Source organism: Sus scrofa, chromosome 5, assembly GCF_054392235.1.
Source record: "Sus scrofa isolate SSC_HxYL_T2T_F1_AM1 chromosome 5, Sscrofa_HxYL_maternal_Yorkshire_Landrace_v2.0, whole genome shotgun sequence".
Lineage (NCBI taxonomy): Eukaryota > Metazoa > Chordata > Mammalia > Artiodactyla > Suidae > Sus > Sus scrofa.
Genome location: NC_139387.1, coordinates 22,700,159 through 22,725,372, shown reverse-complemented (window position 1 = coordinate 22,725,372; position 25,214 = coordinate 22,700,159). Strand labels below are relative to the sequence as shown.

General features: G+C 37.1%; 3 protein-coding genes across 4 annotated transcripts in view; all 3 read right to left on the bottom strand.

The window, feature by feature from the left end:
* Nucleotides 1-25,214, bottom strand: part of LOC146403204 (uncharacterized) — a 732,844-nt gene that overhangs the window by 637,605 nt on the left and 70,025 nt on the right. The window lies entirely within an intron of this gene.
* LOC100623744 (olfactory receptor 6C74-like) lies at nucleotides 57-992 on the bottom strand. Its single transcript, XM_003360575.3, has one exon. It carries the CDS (start codon nucleotides 990-992, stop codon nucleotides 57-59), a length of 936 nt encoding a protein of 311 aa, XP_003360623.1.
* On the bottom strand, nucleotides 9,809-15,846 carry LOC110258864 (olfactory receptor 2AP1-like). The gene has a single exon (XM_084957840.1). The coding sequence runs from the start codon at nucleotides 13,709-13,711 to the stop codon at nucleotides 12,746-12,748; it is 966 nt and encodes a 321-aa protein (XP_084813966.1). The 5' UTR covers nucleotides 13,712-15,846; the 3' UTR covers nucleotides 9,809-12,745.

The window sequence follows — 25,214 nt, the reverse complement described above, 5'->3', positions numbered from 1 at the left end:
ACTTCCTTTGCCATTGCCCTGAGTTACTAATTTTTCTGGTATACTTCCTTACAACTTTACTTGAATAAAGACAGAACTCTTTGTAGCAAGTTCTTAAATGCCTGCTTCACCTGCCGGTTCCTTAGAGTATAAATAAAAGGGTTCAAAAGTGGGGCAACGGAGGTATTGAGAATGGCAACTCCCTTCACTAAGGATATCCTCTGTTTGACCGAGGGTTTAATGTACATAAAAATGCAGCTGCCATATGAGAGGGAGATGACAATCATGTGGGAAGAACAAGTAGAAAAGGCCTTTTTTCTCTGGTTGGTAGAAGGAATTTTCAAAATTGTCAGGGCAATATATGTGTATGATAGAATCACTAACACCAAAGTGATCAGGAGAGTCACCAAAGCTAAGACAAAACTCATCATTTCTAACAAATGTGTATCTGTGCAAGAGATTTGCAGGAGAGGAGCAGTGTCACAGTAGAAATGATCAATGATATTGGAGTCACAGAAATCCAGGCCTAAGCCTAAAATGAGCCCTGGAAAAATGATGAGGAAACCAGCCATCCAAGAGCTAAGGACTAGCTGGGTACAGATTTTGTTGCTCATGATGGTAGTATAATGCAGGGGCTTACAGATGGCAACATAACGATCATAGGACATGGCAGCCAGGAGATAAAATTCAGATGCACCAAGAAGGAAGGCAAAAAATAACTGAGCTGCACAACAGTTATAGGAAATGGTTCTGTCACCAGTTGCCATGCTAACAAGCAATTTTGGGATACAGACTGTTGTATAAGAAATTTCTAAGAAGGAAAAATTTCGAAGAAAGAAATACATAGGGGTCTTGAGATGAGAATCCAGCAAAGTGAGGGTAATGATGGTCAAGTTGCCTGTGATGCTTAGCAAGTAGGTGAGAAGCAGGAAGATAAATAGCACGATCTTCAATTTTGGGTCCTCTGTCAATCCTACTAAGATAAACACTGTCACTGCTGTATGGTTTTCCATTGTTGCCTTCTGATCTGCTTTTGCTCTGGTAAAAATGGTGAGAAAAAAATATAAAATTACAGGTAAAATATGAAGATAGCAACATAAAATATGAGTAATTACTAGAGGGGTATTTTTTGGATATATATAATGTAAGATTAACTTTTGCAAAAGCTGTTACTTTGCTTTTGAGAAAAAGCAAATATTTTCTACAAGTCTGATGAAATAAAAGAATATCTTATCTGCCACCTTGATATTCTGATTTAGTTATATTTATGATAATGAAGCAAAGAGCTGATCATGTATATGAAAAATGACTTTCTTCATTCTTCCATACGCAAAGGCTGAAATGTCATACTACTTACACTCATGACTGATGACTATATAAATATTATTACCTCAAGGAGTTGACAGTAAGGGCAATAGAGAAGCAAATGGTATATAAATGTTTGTGATGGTTGAAAACAGAAATCCAGCTCTAGGCTTAAGATACATAATGGAAGTAATTCAGAATAATTATATCCATACCTCTTCAGTTGTTTAGCCTTTTGCCACATCTACTCAACTAAATCTCTTTGTCTTAGTCCTTTCTGATTATCTATTTATATAAATCAATGTCATGCATTTTGTCCCTATTTCTATCTCTTCACTTTTGCTGTCACTCTTCTCTTTTACCACCTTCTATTCTGATTAATATTAAACTTATCTGAGCACAACCTGATTGAACAAAACTGAACAGATTTGATGAAAATTGGAAGAGAATAATAAAGTGAAATGCAAAATAAGTGAACAGTGTTCAGAGAGAGGGAAAATGGAATTGAGAAGAAGAGAAGGCAGACAAAAAAAAAGTAGAAGAGAGGTAAGACAGTAAGGGAAGATGATAAAGAGAAAAACCTACCATTAAGATGGATTTTTCTTCAAATGAGACAGTGAACTCTATTTAGCTCTTGGCTTCTTAACTGATGTATAGACTTAAGACAGCAAATTTGTAATTTATCTCTACTGAGAGAGAATACAGTAAATTTTATTCTAATGATTAGTGACTGGGCAAGTGTTTGGACTCTTACAAGTAATACTGTCTTCCCAGAAATAACATTGTAAGTAAAAAACTAAGCCAATTCAAATGAAGTTGATTATGTGGCTGAGAATTTCATAAGCTTTTATTAAGCTAAATTCCATTAAAACTCCTGGGTATAAACATTTCAACCCTTGAGGCATGTTTCCTCTTTGATGACTTCATTATCAGCTCTGCTTCTTTTATGACTTCATTATTAAGAGTAAACATTTATTAAACCATGTCTAGGTCCATGGAGAATGCATTTTGTCATTAAGACAAGGTCCCTAACTATTGCAGTTTACCAATGTATTGAGAGGCCAGGATGCATGTGTGAAAATAGCAATGCATAGTGTTCCATAAGCTTAAGGGTAAATAAGACTCAAGTTTACTCTAATAGGAGGGAAGGTTTCTCTGGGGTTTGGATCAGTTGGGGGATATCTACTCTATAAGAAAGAATATTAAAAGAGAGGCTAGATCTTCAGCATGTCATTGAAGACAGATTAGGAAGTAGAATAAAGCCTTAGAGGTAGGATAAACTCTGTGAACAAAGGTACATAAAAATGAAAACTCATAAATTAATAAAAACGTACCAGAGAGAATTTGAAAAATAAATTTTTCTCCAGGGAATCTTTAAGGCTCTGGAGATTCTTGCTGTTAGTACCAAAGTATAATAACATCATCTTAGTATTTATTTTAAAAAACACTAAATGAATTTTATTATATTTATAGTTGTGCAACCATCATCACATCCCAATGTTACAACATTTTTATCCCAAACCCCAGCTCATTCCTCCCCCACCAACCTGTCTCCTTTGATAATGACAAGTTTGTCAAAGTCTGTGGGTCAGTTTCTGTTCTTCAAAGAAGTTCATTGTATACTTTTTTTTTAGATTCCACATATAAATGATAGCACATGCTATTTGTGTCTCACTGTCTGACTAACTTCACTTAACACGATAATTTCTAAGTCCGTCCATGTGGCTGCAAATTCCATTATGTCATTCCCTTTTATGGCTGAGTGATATTCCATTGTGTATATGTACCATATCTTTTTTATCCACTCCTTTGTTGATGGACATTAAGGTTGCTTCCATGTCTTAGCTATTGTATATAGTGCTGCAATGAAAGTTGGGGTACATGTATCTTTTTGCGTCATGGTTTTCTCTGGATAGATGCCCCAGGAGTGGGATTGCTGGATCAAAAGGTAATTCTATTTTTGGGTTTTTGAGGAATTGCCATACTATTTTCCATAGTGGTTGTACCAATTTACACTCCCACCAACAGTGTAGGAGGGTTCCCTTTTCTATACATCCTCTCCAGAATTTATTATTTGTAGACATTTTGATGATGGCCATTCTGGCTGGTATACGGTGGTACCTCATAGTAGTATAGTTTTGCATTTCTCTAATAATTACTGCTGTTGAACATCTTTTCATGTGTTTTTTGATCATCTGCATGTCTTCTTTGGCGAACTGTCTGTTTAGATCTTCTGCCCATTTTTTGATGGGTTTTTTTTTTTTTTTGGTATTTAGCTGCAGGAGGTGTTTATATATTTTAGAGATTAATCCCTTATTGGTCGCTTCATCTGCAAATATGTTCTCCCATTATGTGGGTTGTCTTCATTTTCTTTAGGGTTTCCTTCGCTATGCAAAAACTTTTAAGTTTAATTAGGTCCCATTTGTTTATTTTTGTTTTTATTGTCATTATTCTAAGAGGTGGATCTGAGAAGATATTGCTGTGGTTTATGTTGGAGAGTGCTCGGCCTATGCTTTCCTCTAAGAGTTTTATGGCATCCAGTCATCCAGGCATCCATACAATGACTCCTTAGATTCGGCAGGATATTTGACTGGGTTGTGTTGATATAAAGCTTATGAGATGTTTGTATATTTTGGACATTAATCCGTTGTTGATTGATTCACTTGCGAATATTTTCTCCCACTCTTTGGTTGTCTTTTCATTTTGTTCATGGATTCCTTTGTTGCGAAAGAGCTGTGAAGTTTAATTAGGCCCCATGTGTTTATTTTTGTTTTTATTTTCATCACTCCAGGAGGTAAATCAAAAAGGATTATGCTGCGATTTATGTCGAGTGTTCTGCCTGTGTTTTCCTCTAAGGCTTTATAGTATCCGGTCTTATGTTTAGATCTTTAATCCATTTTGGGTTTTGGCACATGGTGCCAGATAGTGTTCTAATTTCATTCTTACATGTAGCTGCCCAGGTTTCCCATCACCATTTATTGAAGAGGCTATCTTTTCTCTATTGTATATTCCTGCTTTCTGGGTTATGGTGTTGTAGTTTTTTTGTTTTGTTTTGGTTTGGTTTGGTTTCGTTTCGTTTCGTTTTTAATGGATGCACCCGTGGCATACGGAAGTTCCCAGACCAGGGACTGAATACAAGCAACAGCTGTGGCAATTCCAAATCTTTAACCCATTGCACTGGGTGGGGGATTGAACCCACACCTCCACAGCAACCTAAGCCACTGCAGTCAAACTCTCAGCCCACTGCACCACAGTGAGAACCCCCTCTTTTGTCATAAATTGACTGGCCACAGGTGCATGCATTGTTTCTGAGATTTCTATGCTATTCCACTCATCTGCATTTCTGGTTTTGTGCGAGTACCATACTGTTTGACGACCAGCTTTGTAGTAAAGTCTGAAGTTGGGGAGCCTGATTCCTCCAGCTCTGTTTTCCTTTCTCAAGCTTGCTTTAGCTATTCGTTGTCTTTTGTGTTTTCCTACAAACTAAAAAATTTTCTGTTCTAGTTCTGTGAAAAATGTCATTGGTAGTTTCACAGGGATTGCACTGAATCCACAGATTGCCTTGAGCAGTGCAGTCATTTTGACAATGTTGATGCTTCCAATCCAAGAGCATGATATATCTTTCCATCTCTTTGCCCTCTTCAATTTCTTCTGCTAACTTTGTTGCTTTCTCTGGTTGCTTTTGGTGGAAGGTTGGGCCATTTATTTGAGATTTTTCTTGTTTCCTGAGGGGAGATTATATTGCTATAAACTTCCCTCTTAGAACTGCTTCTGCTGAATCCCACAGGTTTTGGACCATGGTGGCTTCTTCGTGGTCAATTTTCTCTAGAAATTTTTTGATTTCCTCTTGGGGATTTCTTCAGGGATCCATTGGTTGTTTAGTAGCATATTATTTAGCCTCCGTGTGTTTCTGTTTTTTGTAGCTCTTTTCTTGTAGTTGATTTCTAGTCTCATGGTTTTGCAGTCAGAAAAAAATGCTTGATATGCTTTCAGTTTTCTTAAATTTATTGAGGCTTTATTTGTGGCCCAAGATATGATCTATCCTGGACAATGTTCCATGTGCACTTGAGTAGAAAGCGTATTCTGATGCTTTTAGGTGAAATGGTCTACAAATACCAATTTAGTCTGTCTGGTCTACTGTGTCCTTTAAGGCCTGTGTTTCTTTATGGAGTTTCTGTCTGGATGATCTCTCCATTGCTGCAAGTGGGTATTAAAGTTCCCCCACTCTTACCCATTATTATTGTGTTACTGTTGATTTCTCCTTTATGCCTGTTACCAACTGCCTGATGTATATGGAGTTGCTCCTGTGTTGGGTGCACTTATATTTACAATTGTTCTATCTTCGTCTTGGATTTATCCCTCGACCAATCAAGGTAGTGTCCTTTGTCTCTTGTAACATTCTTTATTTTAAAATATATTTTGTCTGATATGAGTATTGCTACTCCACTCGCTTTTGATTTCCATTTGCATGGAATATGTTTTTTCCAGCTCCTCACTTTCAGTTTGTATGTGTGAGTCTCTTATAGACAGCATATCCATGAGTCTTGTTTTTGTATCCATTTAGCCAGTTTACGTCTTTTGGTTGGAGCATTTCGTTCACTGTCTTTCAAGGTAACTGTCAATATGCATGTACATATTGCCATCTTCTTAATTGTTTGGAGTTCTTACCATTGGACTTTTCCCTTCCTCTTTTGTTCTCTTCGCTTGTGACTTGATGACTTTCTTTACAGACATACTTCAGTTGCTTTTTCATTTTTATGGGTGTGTCAGTTGTTTTTTGGTTTGTTGTTCCCATGAGGCTTTGCTCTAGATTTATATATATATATGTAATTTTATAATAACATAATTGTTATATATTAAATAATATGTAATAAATTATATGATGATATATAATTGTTTTTTATACATACACAACATTGTTTTAAGTTGCTGGTCTTTTCATTTCAAAAGCTTTTCCAGTAGTCTGCATTCATCCTTTCCTCTTCTCATGATTGCTGGTTTGGATAACATATTCGTCTATGGATGGCTTCCTACTTTTATTTTGTGTTTACATTTACTGGTGAGCCTTCCCATTTATAATTTTCTTGTTTCTAGTCGTGGCATTTTTTTTCTTTTCAACCTAGAGAAGTTCCCCTGGTGTTTGTTAGAAAGCTGGCTTAGTGGTGCTTAATTCTTTTAGGTTTTGCTTATCTGTAAAGCTTTTGATTTCTCTGCTGAATATGAATGAGAGCCTTGCTGCATGGAGTATTCTTGGTTGCATATTCTTCCCTTTCACACATTTAAATATATCTTGACATTCCCGTCTGGCCTGTACAGTTTTCTCTGAGAAATCAGCTGACAGCCTTATGCGGGGTTGCTGTTTGTTTGTTTGTTTGTTTGTTTATAAAGTACTATTGACCTGGAACACTATGTTAGCTCCTGGAACACAATACAGTGATTCCATTTTTCTATACATTTCAAAATGATCACCATGAAAAGTTTAGTTGTCAGCTCTCACCATTATAAGATACTATGTAATTACTGACTATATATACCACAATCCACATGGCATACTCATGACGTTCATTTTCAAACTGAAAGTTTGTACATCTTAATCTCTCTCATGTATGTCACTCCTTCCTCCACCCCTTCCCCTCTAGCAACTACCAGTTCTCTGTATCTATGACTCTGTTTCTGTTTTGCTATATTTGTTCATTTTTAAAGGAGTACAAATATAAGTAAAATCATACATCATTTTCTCTCTCTCTATGACTTACTTCCCTTAGCATAATATCTTCTAGCTTCATCCATGTTGTCACAAATGGCACATTTCATTCTATTGTATGGCTAAGTAATATTCCAATGTATAGCTATATTGAGGACAGGTAGATAGAAACACAGATAAAATACAGTTTTAGATATAGATACCATACCTTCTTTATCACTCATTCATTGACTGACACTGAGGTTACTTCCATATTGTGGCTATGGTAAATAATGCAGCAAAGAACATAGGGATGCAGGTATATTCTGGTTTTTGTTTTATTTTTATTTGGATATAGTCGGGGGTGGAATTTCTGGATCATATATGGTAGCTCTGTTTTGAATCTTTTGAGAGATCGCCATACTGTTTTCCATAGTGGCTGCACTTAATTACAACCCCACCAACAGTGCACACAATGTCCCTTTTCTCCACATCCTCTCAACAACTGTAACCGGATGTTTTAAAAATATTAGCCATTCTGCTAGGTGTGAGCATAGTTCATGGCAGTTTTGATTTGCATTGCCCTCGTAATTACTGATACTGACCATCTTTTCGTGTGCTTGTTGGCCATCTGGATGTCTTTTTTGGAAAAATGTCTATTCAGATCCTCTCCCCATGTTTTAATACGTCATTGTTTTTTTAATGCTAAGTTATATATTTTGGATATCAAACAATGGAATATATTCTTAGTAATAACCTTCTTCAATTCAGTAGGTTGCTCGTTTCTGTGGGTGGACAGTTGCCTTCACCATGCAAAAGGAGTTTTTACTTCAATGTTTATTTTTGCCTTTCTATACTTTTCCTTAGGAGAATTATAACAAATTACTGCTATGACACCACATTAAAGAGAACTGCCTAGGTCTTCTTCTAGAAGTTTTATGTTTCAGGACTTTATAAAGGCTTTAATTCATTTTGAATTTATTTGTGTGCATGGTGTGAGGGAGCAAACCAGTTTGATTCTTTCACGTGTGGTTGTCCAGTTTTCCCAATACCACTATCTTTTCCTGATTGTATATTCTTGGCTACACTGTTGGAGATTAATTGCCCATATAAATGCCAAATGTTCTGGGTCTTGTCATCTCAGCGCAGGACTTCCGAGCTGCGGAGCCCAGTGTGTGACTCTCATCCCTTGCTCCATGGGGAGAATCTCTGCAGTGGTGATTAATGAACCACTTGTGAATCACCTCACTGTGGGTGTGTGTCTTGACTACCCTGAGTCTCTACCCCTCCTATTCATCTTGTTGTGTTTCTTCTTATATCTTCAGTTGTGGAAAAAACTTTTTCTAAACATTTATATGGAACAACAAAAGACCCAGAATCGCCAAAGAAATCCTGAGAAACAAAAACCAAGCAGGAGACATCACTCTCCCAGACCTCAAGAAATACTACAAAGCCACAGTCATCAAAACAGTGTGGTACTGGTATCAACACAGACAGACAGACCAATGGAACAAAATTGAAAATCCAGAAATAAACCCTGACACCTATGGTCAATTAATCTTTGACAAGGGTGGCAAGAACATAAAATGGGAAAAGGAAAGTCTATTCAGCAAGCATTGCTGGGAAACCTGGACAGCTGCATGCAAAGCAATGAAACTAGAACACACCCTCACACCATGCACCAAAATAAACTCCAAATGGCTGAAAGACTTAAATATACGACAGGACACCATCAAACTCCTAGAAGAAAACATAGGCAAAACCCTCTCTCACATCAACATCATGAATATTTTCTCAGGTCAGTCTCCCAAAGCAATAGAAATTAGAGCAAAAATAAACCCATGCGACCTCATCAAACTGAAAAGCTTTTGCACAGCAAAGGAAACCAAAAAGAAAACAAAAAGACAACTTACAGAATGGGAGAAAATAGTTTCAAATGATGCAACAGACAAGGGCTTAATCTCTAGAATATATAAGCAACTTATACAACCCAACAGCAAAAAAACCAATCAATCAATGGAAAAATGGGCAAAAGACCTGAATAGACATTTCTCCAAAGAAGATATAAAGATGGCCAACAAACACATGAAAAAATGCTCAACATCGCTGATTATGAGAGAAATGCAAATCAAAACTACCATGAGATACCACCTCACACCAGTCAGAATGGCCATCATTAATAAATCCACAAATAACAAGTGCTGGAGGGGCTGTGGAGAAAAGGGAACCCTCCTGCACTGCTGGTGGGAATGTAAACTGGTACAGCCACTATGGAGAACAGTTTGGAGATACCTTCGAAATCTATACATAGAACTTCCATATGACCCTGCAATCCCACTCTTGGGCATCTATCTGGACCAAACTCTACTTAAAAGAGGCACGTGCACCCGCATGTTCATTGCAGCACTATTCACAATAGCCAGGACATGGAAACAACCCAAATGTCCATCGACAGAGGATTGGATTCAGAAGAGGTGGTATATATACACAATGGAATACTACTCAGCCATAAAAAAGGATGACATAATGCCATTTGCAGCAACATGGATGGAACTAGAAAATCTCATCCTGAGTGAAATGAGCCAGAAAGACAAAGACAAATACCATATGATATCACTTATAACTGGAATCTAATATCCAGCACAAATGAACAACTCCTCAGAAAAGAAAATCATGGACTTGGAGAAGAGACTTGTGGCTGCCTGATGGGAGGGGCGGGAGTGGGAGGGATCGGGAGCTTGGGCTTATCAGACACAACTTAGAATAGATTTACAAGGAGATCCTGCTGAATAGCATTGAGAACTATGTCTAGATACTCATGCTGCAACAGAAGAAAGGGTGGGGGAAAAATCTAATTGAAATGTATACATGTAAGGAGAACCTGACCCCTTGCTGTACAGTGGGAAAATAAAAAAATAAAAAAAATTTAAAAAAAGAAAAAAATATTTACAAAATGGAATCTTTTATATTTACAGAAATGCAAATGTTATTCTTATTATCCTCTCACTCCAGTCTGTTAAAGATAACAGTAACTATTAAAGTTATTTTCTAATTAAAAAAAAAAAAAAAACTTTTTCTGCTAGTCATTAGGTCATTATTACCGATGGTTTCTCTGTAAATGGTTATTTTGGTACTTCTGTGGCAGACAGTGAGCTCAAGGTCTTCCTACTGTGCCACCTGAGCCACTCTCCCTTAGGACTTTTTGAAGTTCCCTGACTCTTTACCATTTTCATCTGCTTTTATGCCCATAAGTGATTTTTCTCAGATATTGTACGTTTCAGTTATAAATGTTTTTATCATGTTCCTTCCTGTATTTTTCTGCTGAAGTTTATTCATTAAGTGAGCCTAGTTACAGACACGTGTCTGAACCCTTTAGAGTTAAGTACAGCCATCTCAGTATTGATGTCTGCTGGTTTTATTTTCCCTTGAGAAGAAGCCACATTTTCCTTGGTTTTCTATATTGGGAATTTCAGACATACCCTTCAATGACATTGCAAATATTATGTCATGTAGGATATGATTTGTTACATTCCTCTGACAATATTGTTAATCTAGCAATTACACCATGTGGGCTCCAAACTATGCATTCCCTCTCACCTTATAAGAGTGATGTTTCAAATCTCAGCTCAGGTGTTTTGAAGGCTTAGCTATGCTGCTGTTTTATAGGCAAAGATTTTAAATGCCTGTCAGCCGATAAAATGTCGTTGGTTGGCGGATGCTGCGATTCTCCTTAATTGACCTAACTGCTTCATATTTACCTCCTTCTCCCAATTAGAAAATTATCTTTATGAAGTTTAATATCTATTTAAACTACTGATGTTTTAAACTTGGGTTCACAGTTTCACTGAGAACTTAAACGCTAATGGGTGCCATAAATCCCGAAATTTCACAAACAATGTTAAGATGCCCAAGTGCAAACTTTGGCAGAAGGCAGCTTTATTCATGTGAAATCTCACAATGCCACTGCTATAAGTTATAGGATATGGATTTTTTGACAATAGGAGTGCTAAGACAGTAATTCGCTACAATGAAAGAAGGGATGTTTGGCTTAAATGAAGTTAATCTAAATGATACCTTTTGTACCAGCATAGAGATGGCTATAGCCTTGCAATTATAATGCTAACACGACTCCTCTTGTTGACATCACATTTTTATTGGATAACGCATATTTGAGCATAATGTCAGCATTTTATTAGAAGCAAAATAGCACCACTTTGGAAAAAAGTCTAGGATATAAGAATAAATTTAAAAATTTACCAAATTAATTATTAATGCATGGCTCCAGTTTAATCAGAAAATTATCAAAGTTTGAAAAATGCATGCAATAAAACAATTTCCTCAGGTCTGTCAATTTTCTAAATTCCTATACTACATATTTCTGATCTTTTATAAACACTCAGCTTCAACCTAAGTCAGGCAGGAGCCAGAAGACTTAACACTATTTCCTAATAAAGGACACTGCACATAGTGGTATTTTCAACAAGTTATTGTTCCTCTTACTCTCTAAGAAGAACTGAGTGAGATACAGCCTGTTCTGTTCAGTCACTAGGTTTAAATGTTTGATTCACTTTCATGGTGAAATCTCCCAAAGCAATTCCACAAACTGGTTTTGTGTACTATTTTAAAAACGTTATCTTTAGGCAATGCACCCTATCCCAAGACACATCACTTTACTAACTTCTTTGCGACATGGTAGATTCTACAGTATTAAAAGCAATTCAAGAGTACAAAATTGGCACCAATTAACTATGTGCCTTAGAACAACTCTCAGACTCAATTTTCTTCATCTGAATTTTGAAGGGATTACAGTAGAAGTATCTGGAGCTTCCTAACGTTTTAAAATTACTTATGAATCTGGCCCATATCTCAAAATTCAATACGGACAATAAATGATCAGTAAATGCCATCTTTTTCTTGCAATGGAGGCCCTGCCTAAGGATATCAGATTGTAAACATTTAAAGTTTAGCATGAAATTTCGGAAAAAATATCAGTTAAGGCTGTAACATCGTTAACAGCATACACAATGTTATTGTAGATTTATCTTATATTCCTGTAAATGATAATCAGAAGGATGACATGAACAGCATCAGATTATATGAAATCTGTTATAATGACACACTCCAAATTAGCTTAAATGTGAAACATCACTTGAGTGCTTTCATGGGTTCATTCAGTTTAATCTGTGCATAAATCATCTGTAAGCATTTCCGCATCAATGTTAAAAAATATTTTAATTTTCCCTTCTTTAGAAATTTCTTACCTCAGTGAATATGCCTAGGTTCTCTTTAAATAACCACTATGAAAAGACTTTAAATCTGAATATTATAATTTGAAAACAATCAACTAAATTATGTTGATTCACTCATATATCACCTAAGATATTTTTAACAAGCTAAAGCAAATTTTTTGGTGCATGTATTTAATCATTCAGTTACGAAGAGAGAGATGGAGGACAATACGGTAATGAACATTAAGAAAGTCTGGTTGTAAAAACACAGGCTATTAAAATGTATATGTCCAGTTCTAACTTCCTCCAAATCTGCTCTTTAAAAGTGAGACGCAAGTGAAGAAAAAAGCACACAAGGGCTAGAGGATGCACATGCACACACACACCTCTAAATTTTTAAGAACAGTAAAGTTATGATAAAATCAGCTTAATTAAATAAGAAGTTTTATTGTATCAGTGTTCAGGTAGAAATATTAATTATTTAATATGGAACATATTTTTAAATGACAATAATGTACATTTACTGTCTTCCAAACACTTGTTATTTGTTTTAATAATGAATGTCAGGGAGTCTTACTTTCTGGAAAAAAATTGCTATCTTACTGACCATATCTCTGAAGGCCATTTTCACTTGCTTGTTCCGTAGTGTATAGATGAAAGGGTTCAAGAGAGGAGCAACAGAGGTATTTAAGACAGCCACTCTCTTATTAAAAGTGGCTGCATCCTTTACAGAGGGATTTATATACATGAAGATGCAGCTTCCATAAGAAAGGGAGACCACAATCACGTGAGAGGAGCATGTAGAAAAAGCTTTTTTTCTTTGTTGAACAGAGGGGATTCGCAGAATTGTCCTGATAATGTATGTGTAGGAAAGAATCACTAGCATCAAGGTGAAGACGAGGGTAACGGAAGCAAGGACAAACTCGATCACTTCTATTAAATGTGTGTCTGAACAGGATAAATGCAACAGTACAGTATAGTCACAGCAATAATGATTGATGATGTTGGAGGCACAGAAAGGCAGCTGGAGAGTCATTGCATGTGGCACAATGACGACTAAAAAACCAGAGAACCAGGAACACAGCACAAGTTGAAAGCAGAGTCTTCGGCTCATTATAGCTGTGTAATGCAGGGGTTTGCAAATGGCAATGTAGCGATCATAAGACATGGCAGCTAAAAGGTAAAATTCGGTTGCTCCCAGAAGGATGGCAAAAAAATACTGAGCGAAACAACCAGCAAAGGAGATGGTCCTGTTTCCAGTTCCAATAGTGACTAACATCTGGGGAACAAAGACGGAGGTGAAAGATATTTCCAAAACGGAAAAATTCCGGAGGAAGAAATACATCGGAGTTTGAAGGCGATAATCCAGCAGAGTCAGAAAGATGATGGTCAAGTTTCCTGTGATACTTAAAATGTAAGTTAAGAGCAGAAAAAGGAAAATCACAGCTTGAAGCTTGGCGTCACTTGTCAATCCAAGAAGGATGAACTCCCTCACTGATGTTTGGTTTCCCATCATTAACTTCAGACAAATTACTGGAGAACATAATAGTGATGATAAAGATTGGAATAAAACAAAAGTCTCCAGGTTTTAGCAAACTCAAAATACTTGGAAGCAAACTTGAAAACTCAGAATCGCCCTCTCCTTATTTCTTAAATGACACATCGGCTAATGGAACAATTTGGACACTTTCCTATTTTGACTCATGGGGAACAATGGTTCTGCTTCTTAGGGACACTTTCAACTATTCCTTCTAAAGTGTATTAATAGGTGTTTCTCATTATTTTCCCACTTGCTGCACTTTCCTTCTTATTCCTTCTATGCTAAGTTCCCTCTCTAAAGTATCGGACACTGTCATATGTGCACAGACAAATCTAAAGAAAAGCTTGAGAGTACGCTTTCTTTGGCATTTCTGAAATTAGCTTTTAATCTCTAGTTCACTAGCCAACAAATACCCATAATCCAAGGTATGACCTCAGCAATAAAACTGAACTTGATTGTTTTCTGGGTTCTGTTGTTTTGTGTTTTTGTTTATTTCAGCTTGATCATTTTGAACAATAATTCTGTGCATCTACTGAAGGTCAAAAGGAGGATCATAAGACGCCACTTCAGGCAACTACATGCCAATGAAGTGGACAGCCTAAAAGAAATGGACAAACTCTCATGAAGGTACAACCGTCCAAGACGGAACCGGGAAGAAAAAGAAAAGAGGAACAGACCAATCACAAGTACTGACATTGAACCTGTGATTTAAAAACTTCCAAAAATACATAAATAAATAAAAGTCCAGGACCAGACGCTTCATGGGCCAATTCTACCAAGTATTTACAGAAGCGTTAATACCGATGAGCCTGAAGCTCTTCCCCAAAATTGCAGAAGAAAGAACACTCCCATGCTCACTCTACAAGACTATCCTCACCCAGATACCAAAACCAAAGATAACACTAAAAAAAGAAAATCACAGGCCACTATCACTGATGAACACAGACACAAACATCCTCAACAAATTAGCAAACCCAGTCTAATGCACTAAAAGCACATGAATATTCTGAAGTTTTCATGGTTTAAATAGTATTTTGACCAAAAAATCTGTAGATAATTCCTACATATAGAAACAGTATATAAATAAAAGAATTCAAAACTTAGAGCAAAAACATTTTCAAATGAACAATAGCATCGTCTAATTAAAAAAGAACAAAATACCATAAAAGAAAAAATATAACAAACATGTATTTCAGCATCATAAAAGATGATAATCCTTTAAAACTAAGATTGGTGCTATTTTCAAAACAATAATATTTTATATACACCTGTATACATATATGATCAAAGAATAAATACTTCATGCAAATAAGACTCATTTGCCCCCACCCCCCCAAAAAAAAGGTGTCTTCAAAAGATTTGCTGCTAAGACACTGATTTAAAAAAAGAAGATTTAGCAGTTCCCATTGTGGCTCAGCAGAAACGCATCTGACTAGTATTCATGAGGACGCAGGTTCAAACTCTGGCCTGGCTCAGTGTGTTAAGGATCCGGTGATGCCATGAGCTGGGGTGTAGGCTGCAGATGCAGCTTGGATCCCGAGCTGCTGTGGCTGTGGTGTAAACCGGCAGCTCCATCTCCCATTTGACCCCTAGCCTGGGAACCTCCACATGCCATGCGTACAGCCCTAAAAAGACAAAAAAGACAAAAAAAAAAAGATTTATTTGGAGTTGAGGAGATGTTGAAGAATGTTCCCAAACGTTGCTGGATAACATTAGTTATGAATTCCTTCTTTCAAAGTAAAATCATCTCCACAATGAATTATATATAACTCTCAAGTTTAGCCTCTGTGTCCTCCCGTGGTGAAACCAAGGCTTTAAGAACTATCTATCTATTTATTTATGGAGCACTGTTCTAAATTTCATTTAGGAGGAAAATTAAGACAACTGAATCCATGAAAAGTAAAAATGGGAAAAAAAAGAAAACAATGCGATTTGATTTATTTTACCACTTTAACCTCTAATTCAGTGTGAGTACACTGTAGTAGTTTCTGCCCAAAAATACAGTTCACTTCTAAACTGTAATGTTTTGAGACTTTAACCTGTATTTGTTTAGGTCAGTCAAAATTTTACACACACCAAAAAAAAAAAAAAAAAAAAAAAAAAAAAAAAAAAAAAGAATGTGTGGGCAGTTATGTCAACAAGCAAACATGATGAGAGGTAGACAAACAACACCATAAAGAGATACTACATCTCTAGTTAAATGCAGCTGTCCCCAGACCTCGCCTACCTTAAGCAGGTAAACCAGTTCTACTTTTGATCCAAATCAGCTCCTTCTGAAGTGGCTGAAATGGGGAATATAAAGTTTTAGGGCCCACTGGGAAACCATCCCTGGGCCATCAGAATTTGCCTGCCTCAAAACCCTTAGGAACAGCCTGGCTTTCCCTCCCAACAAAGGTGGGTCAGATAAGCAGGTAAAAAGAAGTAAAAGGCAGTCCTGATGTAGAGCACTTGTGCAGGTTGCAATCCTCTGCCAAGCCTTTGTTACCCTTCCCTTACTCTTAGCATTTATCTATCCCTGTTTTTCTTATTCATTTTGCTCGGAGTGTATCTCTTGGTATTTCTTGGTCAGTAAGAGCATTGCCAACTCTGCACCTGCTGTTCCTGTTTCTGTGGTGTTCTTTCTCCAGACATCACATGCCTAGGTCCCTCACGTCACTCGGATCTCAGAAACAGGCATGCCTTGAGGAAGCGTCCCTGACCATGCCACACAACACAGCCACCACTTAGGCACCGTCTGACACATTAACCTTGATACTGTATGCAGAGAAGGTTTTTATTATTCACATCACTCCTAAATTCTACTACTTCTTTATTTGCTTATGTGCTTACTGTCTATCACCCTCATTAAAATGTAAGCTCCTCTAAGGGAAGGACTTTTCTGAATGCTGTATGAAAGTGACTAGCACATATTCAGAATCCTATATAAATATGTATTGATTGCATCTTTTAACCTGAATCTTATTTTCTACCGATTTTCTTTAGCCACGAGCCATCCTAGATGTCATACTTCCTTAACCTTTTACGAGAAATAGTCTTTGAAGGACCTATTCTTTTCCCCTGAATCAACCCCCAAATAGTTCAGTATAGAAAAAGGGAAGGCTGACAGATCACAGTGTGAGCAAACTCCAAGTAAGCATTTCACTTCTTTCAAGCATTTGAAATATACTATTTGAAAGGCCCTCTTAAGTGTTCAGTTAAGGACATCGAGTCCACTCTAACATTTCACATTCAGGGACTAACATTAAGGGAAATCTCTCCCTGAAAAATCATTCTGATTAATACTTCTAATTGAATCATGTGGAGCCACATACAACCATCACAAACAAAATAGTTAATAGTGTTTAGAGGCAAAGGAAATGCAAGAAAAATGAAATGAAACAAAATGTCACCTTTTATATTCCTAACTCTGTCTTATTCTTCATAAATTATATAGATAAATTGTAATTAAAGAATTATATAGATGATTTCTCTAATCCCCAGTTTACATCTGTAAATCTTCAGTGTAAATTCAATTTATGAGAAATAAATAATGAAGCATAGAAACCAACCATATATTTAAAAATAATCGGGTCTATAAAATAAGCACTGTACCAAATAAACCATATAATACATAAACATTCAGTGCTTTTATATAAATACATATATACAAATATATAGGTAGATAGAGAGTATATATATATATATATACACACACACATACTAAATTTACCTATGGCTCAAATGACTGTAATCATATTACACACAAAATAGAAATATGAAAAAAATATCATATGCAAGTTGAACTTCTTCCAGACAGCCACTTGTTGCTTATCTGACACCACACTCTCACACACATACTCATGTTCATTATTTCAATATATTCTCAGGGAAACATGGCAACTGCACTCTTCAACACCCCTGGATTTACACCCGCAAAAATACCATGCTTTCCTCCTTTGGTATATTATCTCCTCATGTGACTTCTTTAGCACTAAACTCAGTATTGTGACAGGACAAGTGATTACTCATCTCCCTCTGTTCTCTTGGCTCGCTCTTTCACTCTAGGTCACATGGATGCTACCAAATTTTTTAAAAATTGCTTTCATTGAATCACTTTTCCGTTTGCAACTCTGCTTCAGCATTTCTATTCTGCGTAATATAAGAATTACGCTTCTTATTTAAGAAGTAGTTACTACCTTCTCTGTCTGCCTATGGAAGTTTTTGGCACCTACCAGTGTTTTTTATAATCAGGGGTGTGTGTGTGTGTGTGTGTGTGTGTGTGTGTGTGTGTGTGTGTGTGTGTGTGTGTGTGTGCTTTATGAAAAGTACTTAAGAGAAATCAAACTCCTTGATTCCCACTAGAAGCATAAGTCTGGAAATTCATACATTATATAAAAGCCCAATCTATAAACAGGTACATAAAAAAAGGAAATGCCAATTAACATGCAAGCTCAGATCTCTTCATTCTTTTTGTCCTCCACTATCTGCATTCCTATGGCAAGCACTTATGCTTCTCTTGCAACTTAAATTTAAACTTCTCTTCCATATTTATCCTAACGCATCTCCAACTACTTTGCCATTTATAATTTATGCCATACTATTTATTATTGTCAGATTTTTGTATTATATAATTCTAGAAACTTCTCTTTTACATATGATCAAGGAAAGTCCCAAATAGTTTTGATCTTGATGCAAGTCGCTGAGACAGTTAATGAAATAACCATAAACAGCATGTATGCTTTTATTTTTAGATTTCACTAGTTTTATTTATTTACTTTGCTTCCGGTTTGAGATGTAATTGACATATAATACCATACGAATTTAGGTGTACAGAATAAAGTTTTGATACACATAAAATAAGTTCAGTTAACATCCTTCACCTCCTATTGTCATGAAACAAATCATTTCTTTCTTGTGTTGAGAACTTTTAGGATTTACTCTCTTAGCAACTTTCAAATATACCACGTAGCAGATTAACTATAGTTCTTATGCTGTACATCTTCAGTACTTACAACTGGACGTTGTACATTTTAACCAAATTCATCCCATTTCCCCACCCAAACCCTCTGCCTCTGAACAATCACAAGTCTGATCTCTTTTTCCATCAGTCTGGTTCTCTTTAAATTCCACATATAAGTGAAATCATGCAGTGTTTGTCTTTAACTGTCCGACAATCTCACTTAGCATGATGCCCACGAAGTCCACCCATGTCGCAAATAGCAGGATTGCCTTCTTTTTTATGGCTTTCTAGGGTTCCATTGTGTGTGCGTGCCTCTCTACACACCACATTTTCCTTCTCTATTCATCTCTAATGAACCCGTATGTTGTTTCCATGGCTTGGCTATTGTCAAGAAAGCTGAAGTCAACATAGGAGTGCAGATATATCTTCAACACAGTGGTTTTGTTTATTTGGGATAAATAAACAGACGTGCAATTGCTGGATCAAACGGTAGCTGCATTTTTAATTTTTTGAGGAACCTCCATGTTGTTTGCCATAGTGGCTGCACCAGATGATAATTCCACCAAGAGTTCACAAGCGTTCCCTTTCTCCTCTTCCTTCCATCATTGGCTATCTCTATTAAGTTTTGATAACAGCCATTCTAACAGGCATGAGGTGGTATCTCACTGTCATTTTGATTTGCATTCCGCTAATGATCAGTGACACTGAGCACCTCTCAAAGGCTGGTTGTTTGAATATCTTCTTTTGAAAAATACCTGTTCAGATTCTTTGCCCATTTTTAATTGGACTGTCTTTTTGCTATTGAGTTGTAGGGGTTCTTTACATATTCTGGATACTATATTGACCTCTTACTAAATACATAACTTGAAAATATTTTCTCCCAGTCTCTGGCTGCCTTTTCCTTTTGTTGAGTGTTTACTGGGTTGTGCAGAAGCTTTTTAGTTTGAAGAAGTCCAACTTGTTCATTTTTTGTTTTGTTTTGTTTTGTTTGGCTCTGCTTTGAGTGTCACATCCAAAAGCCACTGTCAAGACCCATGTCAAAAAAGCTTCTGCCCTATATTTTCTGCTAAGAGTTTTATGGTTTATTGTCTTAGATTCAAGTTTTTAACCTACGTTGAGTTCATTTTTGTGAGCAGGGTAAGTTAGGGATTTAGTTTCGTTTTTACATATGAATATCCAGTTTTTTAACCCCATTTGTTGAAGAGACTGCTTTTCCTCCATTAAGTATTTTTGGCTCTCTGGTCAAATATTAGTTGATGTATATGATGTATATGCATCTTAGGGTTTTCAAAACTAAGATTAGTGTGTCTTCCACCACATGTTGCTTTTGTCTTGTTCGTATATGGTTCTGGTGCACACTAGGACTTTAAAAGTTGACGGAAAAAGTTTTCATTTTTAAAATCTAGAAGACATTTTTCCCCAAATTTGCCAATGGCTGGATACAGAGAAAACACATTCAAAAATCTTTAAAAAAAAAAAATGAAAACACATTCAACTAATCTAAAAATAAAAAATACCATTGTAGTGTTTAAAGTCACATTTAAAAGCCCTTCTTAAAACGGTTTCTGCAGCCTTTCCAGAGGCCCCAGTGACACACACAGAAGAGTATCCACATCTAATTTATGATGACGTGGAGGTTCTATCTCTACATAGAAGTATATCCCGAATATACCAACATATGCAACAATTTTTGCTGCTAGATTCACAGTGTTCCTTCCAAAAGGCTTCCATGTGAGCCACCTTGATGAAACTTACACATAGGTTCAGTCAAATGACATTTGTTTCCTGACTGATTTTTATCCATTAGAATTCTTCATTTAAAAATCTTAAAATGAATCCTGATGATTGATTTACATAGGAGAAACACTGAAAATATATTTAGAAGCATACCACATACAAAATGGGAAGGGAAATACAAGAATAAACAGGACCACAGTGAAGACCCAAATTAATGCTCCAGAATCAGCTGCATAAACACACTTCTGTGGCACAACCAGACTCTAGATGCCACGACTTCAGCTGGCATTCCCAGCCCTGGCCACTGGAACCTGCCACAGCCACTGCAATCTCCATTGTCCCTGAACACGAGGAGCCACTGGCTTCATGTGAATCCTCACTGTCCCATTTTTTTGCATGGGTAAATGACAATTCAAAAATGTGATTAATTGAGTTTAGCCTACACGCCCACAAACTAGCTATAAGGGAGACTGGTCAAATATAGTCTATCTGCTCTTCCCATTTTCTCCATAGGAGATGGTTTCTACTTTCCCCTAAGAATCATAAAACGAAGACTCCAGAGGTTAAGTGATCCATAAAAAATCACAGTCCCCTCTTTTATGAACCCAGTAAATTGTGGCAGCACAGTAAAAACTCAAGTGACTTTGCTACAAAAATGGGGAGAAGTGAACGTTCAGGGAGGATAAACTGTTAGGAAGTATTGGATTCCAAATTCAAATAAGTGATTTCTGACTCCTAAGTCTACAGGTTTCATTCCACAGTGATTCATCATTGGACATAAATTTTATTCTCTCTACTATTTGAACATCCACTATACCCACTATCAACATTCATTTATCTTTAAATTTTATTTATGTAGTTTTTTGTCTTTTGTCTTTTGAGGACTGTACCCGTAGCATATGCAGGTTCCCAGGCTAGGGGTCTAATAGGAGCTGCTGCTGCCAGCCTACGCCAGAGCAACAGAAACGCCAGATCCGAGCCTCATCTGTGACCTACACCACAGTTCACTGCAATGCCAGATCCTTAACCCACTGTGTGAGGCCAGGGATCAAACCCAAAACCTCATGGTTCCTAGTTGGATTCGCTTCTGCTGCACCATGACAGGAACTCCCACAATATTAATTTACAATGAGAGTTTACAAATGTGTGGGGGGGAGTTCCGTTCTGGTTTAGCAGGTTTAGAACCCAACACAGTATCCCCAAGGATGCAGGTTTGATCCTTGGCCTCGCTTAGTAGGTTAAGGATCCGGTGTTTCCCCTTCCTGGGGCATAGGTGGCAAATGTGGCTCAGATCCAGCGTTGCTGTGGCTGTGGCGCAGGCTGGCAGCTGCAGCTTCCATTCCAGCCCTAGCCTGGGAACCTCCATATGCCACAGCTGCAGCCATTAAGAGAAATAAATAAAAGTAAATGTGCATGTATTTGCTATTACTGCATTGATTCTGGAGATTGAGAATTTTGCTTTATGCCTTCGTTACACAAATGCGTTTTTACTAGCTAATGGTTCCTATTTTATGTCTCCTAAACAAATCTAAAACTCTTGTAGGGCAGTTTTATTTACTTCGCATTAAAATATAAATACAAAGCTATGTTATATATTGCACTGGATTCATTAAATTGACTTGAGTGTCACTGAAATAAACCCAAGATGGACTTTTTAGACCTCACTGAAATATCAGGTACATTTGATCACTTTTCCTTCTTACCTCAGCTCCCACATATGTAACAGCATTGGATAATATGTAAACTAAACAACCAATTATGTGTGCCAGATTCAGTCTCTGAGGACAACATCTAACAGTTAAATTTAAAGACATTTAGGGGACATATTTCCAGAATTGCCTGTAAAGAAGAATATGGGGCACGTATTTGGAAATGGTCTTTGGCATTATAAACACAAGAAGGGCTCTATGTAAAACATTTCTTCACTATAACAAAAAAAAAAAAAGTCTGTCATACCACCACAGCAACAAGGATAAACTAATATTTGGCCCAAAGTAAATCCTGAAATTACTGCTGGTGATGAAAATGTTAGCTAGCAATTGTTTGGGAGAACAACTCACCAATTCAATCTTATTATTATTATTTTTTTTTTTTGGTCTTTTTTAAGGCCGTACCCAGAGCATATGGGAGTTCCCAGGCTAGGGGGTCAAATCGGAGCTGCAGCTGCCAGCCTAAGGCACAGCCACAGCAAGGCCAGATCCAAACCAGGTCTGCAACCTACACCACAGCTCATGGCAACATTGATTCCCTGCTCACTAAGTGAGGCCAGGGATCAAACCCACATCCTCATGGATACTAGTTGGGTTCATTACCACTGAGCCACAAGGGGACCTCCCCCAAATCAATCTTTTCAGTCATGTCTCTAGGTATAATAATGACTCTATTAATTAGCTTTAGGAACGCTAAAGAAAAAAAATCAACTTGTAAATTGGGGTTGAAAGGGTTTTATAAAATAGTCTACGTGAAGATTTTGCCATTCTGTAATTTACATCTATGTTAATAAGACTATTCAACACACAGTGAGTATACTATAAATTCCCTGCAGAAAGTCATGGATTAAAAATCACATAAGATATGCAATAGATGCATGACTTATAAACTTTTCTGCTTTCATCTTATAAGAAGAATTTAATTCACATTTCAATCAGAAGATAACGTCTGCTTAACCAAAATACATCCTTCAATATGTGGGGCCCACTCTATATTTTCTAAGCTATTCTAACAAGAATACTGCCAAGTATCAGATAGTGCTTGCTATATATCAGGTGTTCCCTTAAGCTCTTTTCATATATTGTTTGTTTTATTTCAGCCTATGTTTTATCTGCTAGTTAATTAAACACTACTCGCTTGAGTTTATAATCTCACAGCCTCCAAATGAATCACACATAACTAGCAAGAAAACAATGCAACGGTCTTACCAGATGGGCACTGAACTTAGCAATATTAATTTCAAAATATTTCAGTTGGGGAGTTCCCGTCGTGGCGCAGTGGTTAACGAATCCGACTAGGAACCATGAGGTTGCGGGTTCGATCCCTGCCCTTGCTCGGTGGGTTAAAGATCCGGCGTTGCTGTGAGCTGTGGTGTAGGTTGCAGAGGCGGCTCGGATCCCGCGTTGCTGTGGCTCTGGCGTAGGCCGGTGGCTACAGCTCCGATTCAACCCCTAGCCTGGGAACCTCCATATGCCGCGGGAGCGGCCCAAGAAATAGCAACAACAACAACAACAACAACAACAAAGACAAAAAAAAAAAAAAAAGATAAAAAAAAATATTTCAGTTGGGCTTGTGGAATTAAAAGGCTGTTGAAGGAGAAAGATTTTAAGGAACCAGTATTTCCTACCCCAAACTCCCATTACATTCAATGGATGCAAACCTCAGGGAATCACAAACCAAAAGAGTTGTCACAACCTGGAAACCTGCAATGATTTTTAAATTTTCCTGAAAATTGACAAAGAATGATTGCGGGTTGTTACTGCTTAAAGAGAAAGTTGGACAATCAAGAAAAACATGGGCTAATGAAGACTTAGAGTAACTGATATCATCAAACATAAATTGCATACTCAAAGCCAGTATACCCTGTGGAAACATGAGATTTTCCAAAATTAAACTGACTCAATCTCATTTGGTCTTCTCTGCTGTCTCAAAGCAATTTCATGCCTGAAATTCCCATGTAAGTGGGGACATAACATGACGAAAATGTGACCAGAGATTTTTAAGAGGTTAACATATTGGATTTTAAATTCAGAAGGGTCTGTAATCAAATTCTTGTGGCCACCTCTCAATAACTCTTTGCTTGCCAAATTAATTTTCTGATCCTAATTTGTCTTTCATAAAGAATAAATGTGTAATAGAACTTATCTCTTGGGTCACGGCAAGTGCATTTGTTGAAGGCAGTAACGTGATAAATCTTGTGAGCTATTATTAACTTTTACTCTTTCACTTTTACAATACTGTCAAGCGAAGTGTGATGCTTAAATTCTAAGTAGCAGCCAGGAGTTTCCGTTGTGGCTCAGCAATAACGAACCCAACTAGTATCCATGAGGATGCCGGTTCGATCCCCGGCCTTGCTCAATGGGTTAAGGATCCCACTGAGAGTTGCCTCGGTTGCAGATGTGGCTTGGATCCTGTGTCACTGTGGCTGTGGTGTAGGCCAGCAGCTGTAACTCCTAGTTGACCCCTAGCCTGGGATCCTCCATATGCCATGGCTGTGGACCTAAATATAAAAAAAGTGAAAAAAAAAAAAAAAAAAAAAAAACGCTAACCCATAGCTGGTTAATGCAAATTAACGGCTGTTTTATCCAATGATCAAAGAAGTCCAAAGTCATATCACCAAATATTAATACTAAGGTTATTTTATTAAGTAACCTCATTTAAACCAGGCACAGATATAAAGAATTTGCACCAGGAATCCTTGGGAATTACAAATCTCCACCTTTCAATATCTTTGTTCAAAATTCATTCAAAACACAGTACATGATTAGTCTTTGCATCACATTAGCTGCAGAATATACAATGGTTTGTGGTAGATGGTTTCATTTACTCTTCATCACTTTCCATTCTGACTTGTGCTCCAGATGCCTATCCCATACATGTGGCATCAGTGGACACTCCTGCACTCTGTCCCAGTTTTGGTTTGATTAAGAACATGCACCAGCAGTACATTTGAGAGAATGAGAGCAGAATTAGGCTGAGATGACTACTCTTCTCCAGGCTCCAGTTAATACCTCTTCTCCTTCTCCTTCAGCTCAAGAGATATGGAATTTCCATCATATGAGCTGCCCCACGATTTGTCAATAATCCCTTCAT

Excerpts from the sequence above, each read along its gene's own strand:
- LOC100623744 (XM_003360575.3), bottom strand. The coding sequence starts at position 992 with ATGGAAAACCATACAGCAGTGACAGTGTTTATCTTAGTAGGATTGACA.
- LOC110258864 (XM_084957840.1), bottom strand. The coding sequence starts at position 13,711 with ATGATGGGAAACCAAACATCAGTGAGGGAGTTCATCCTTCTTGGATTG.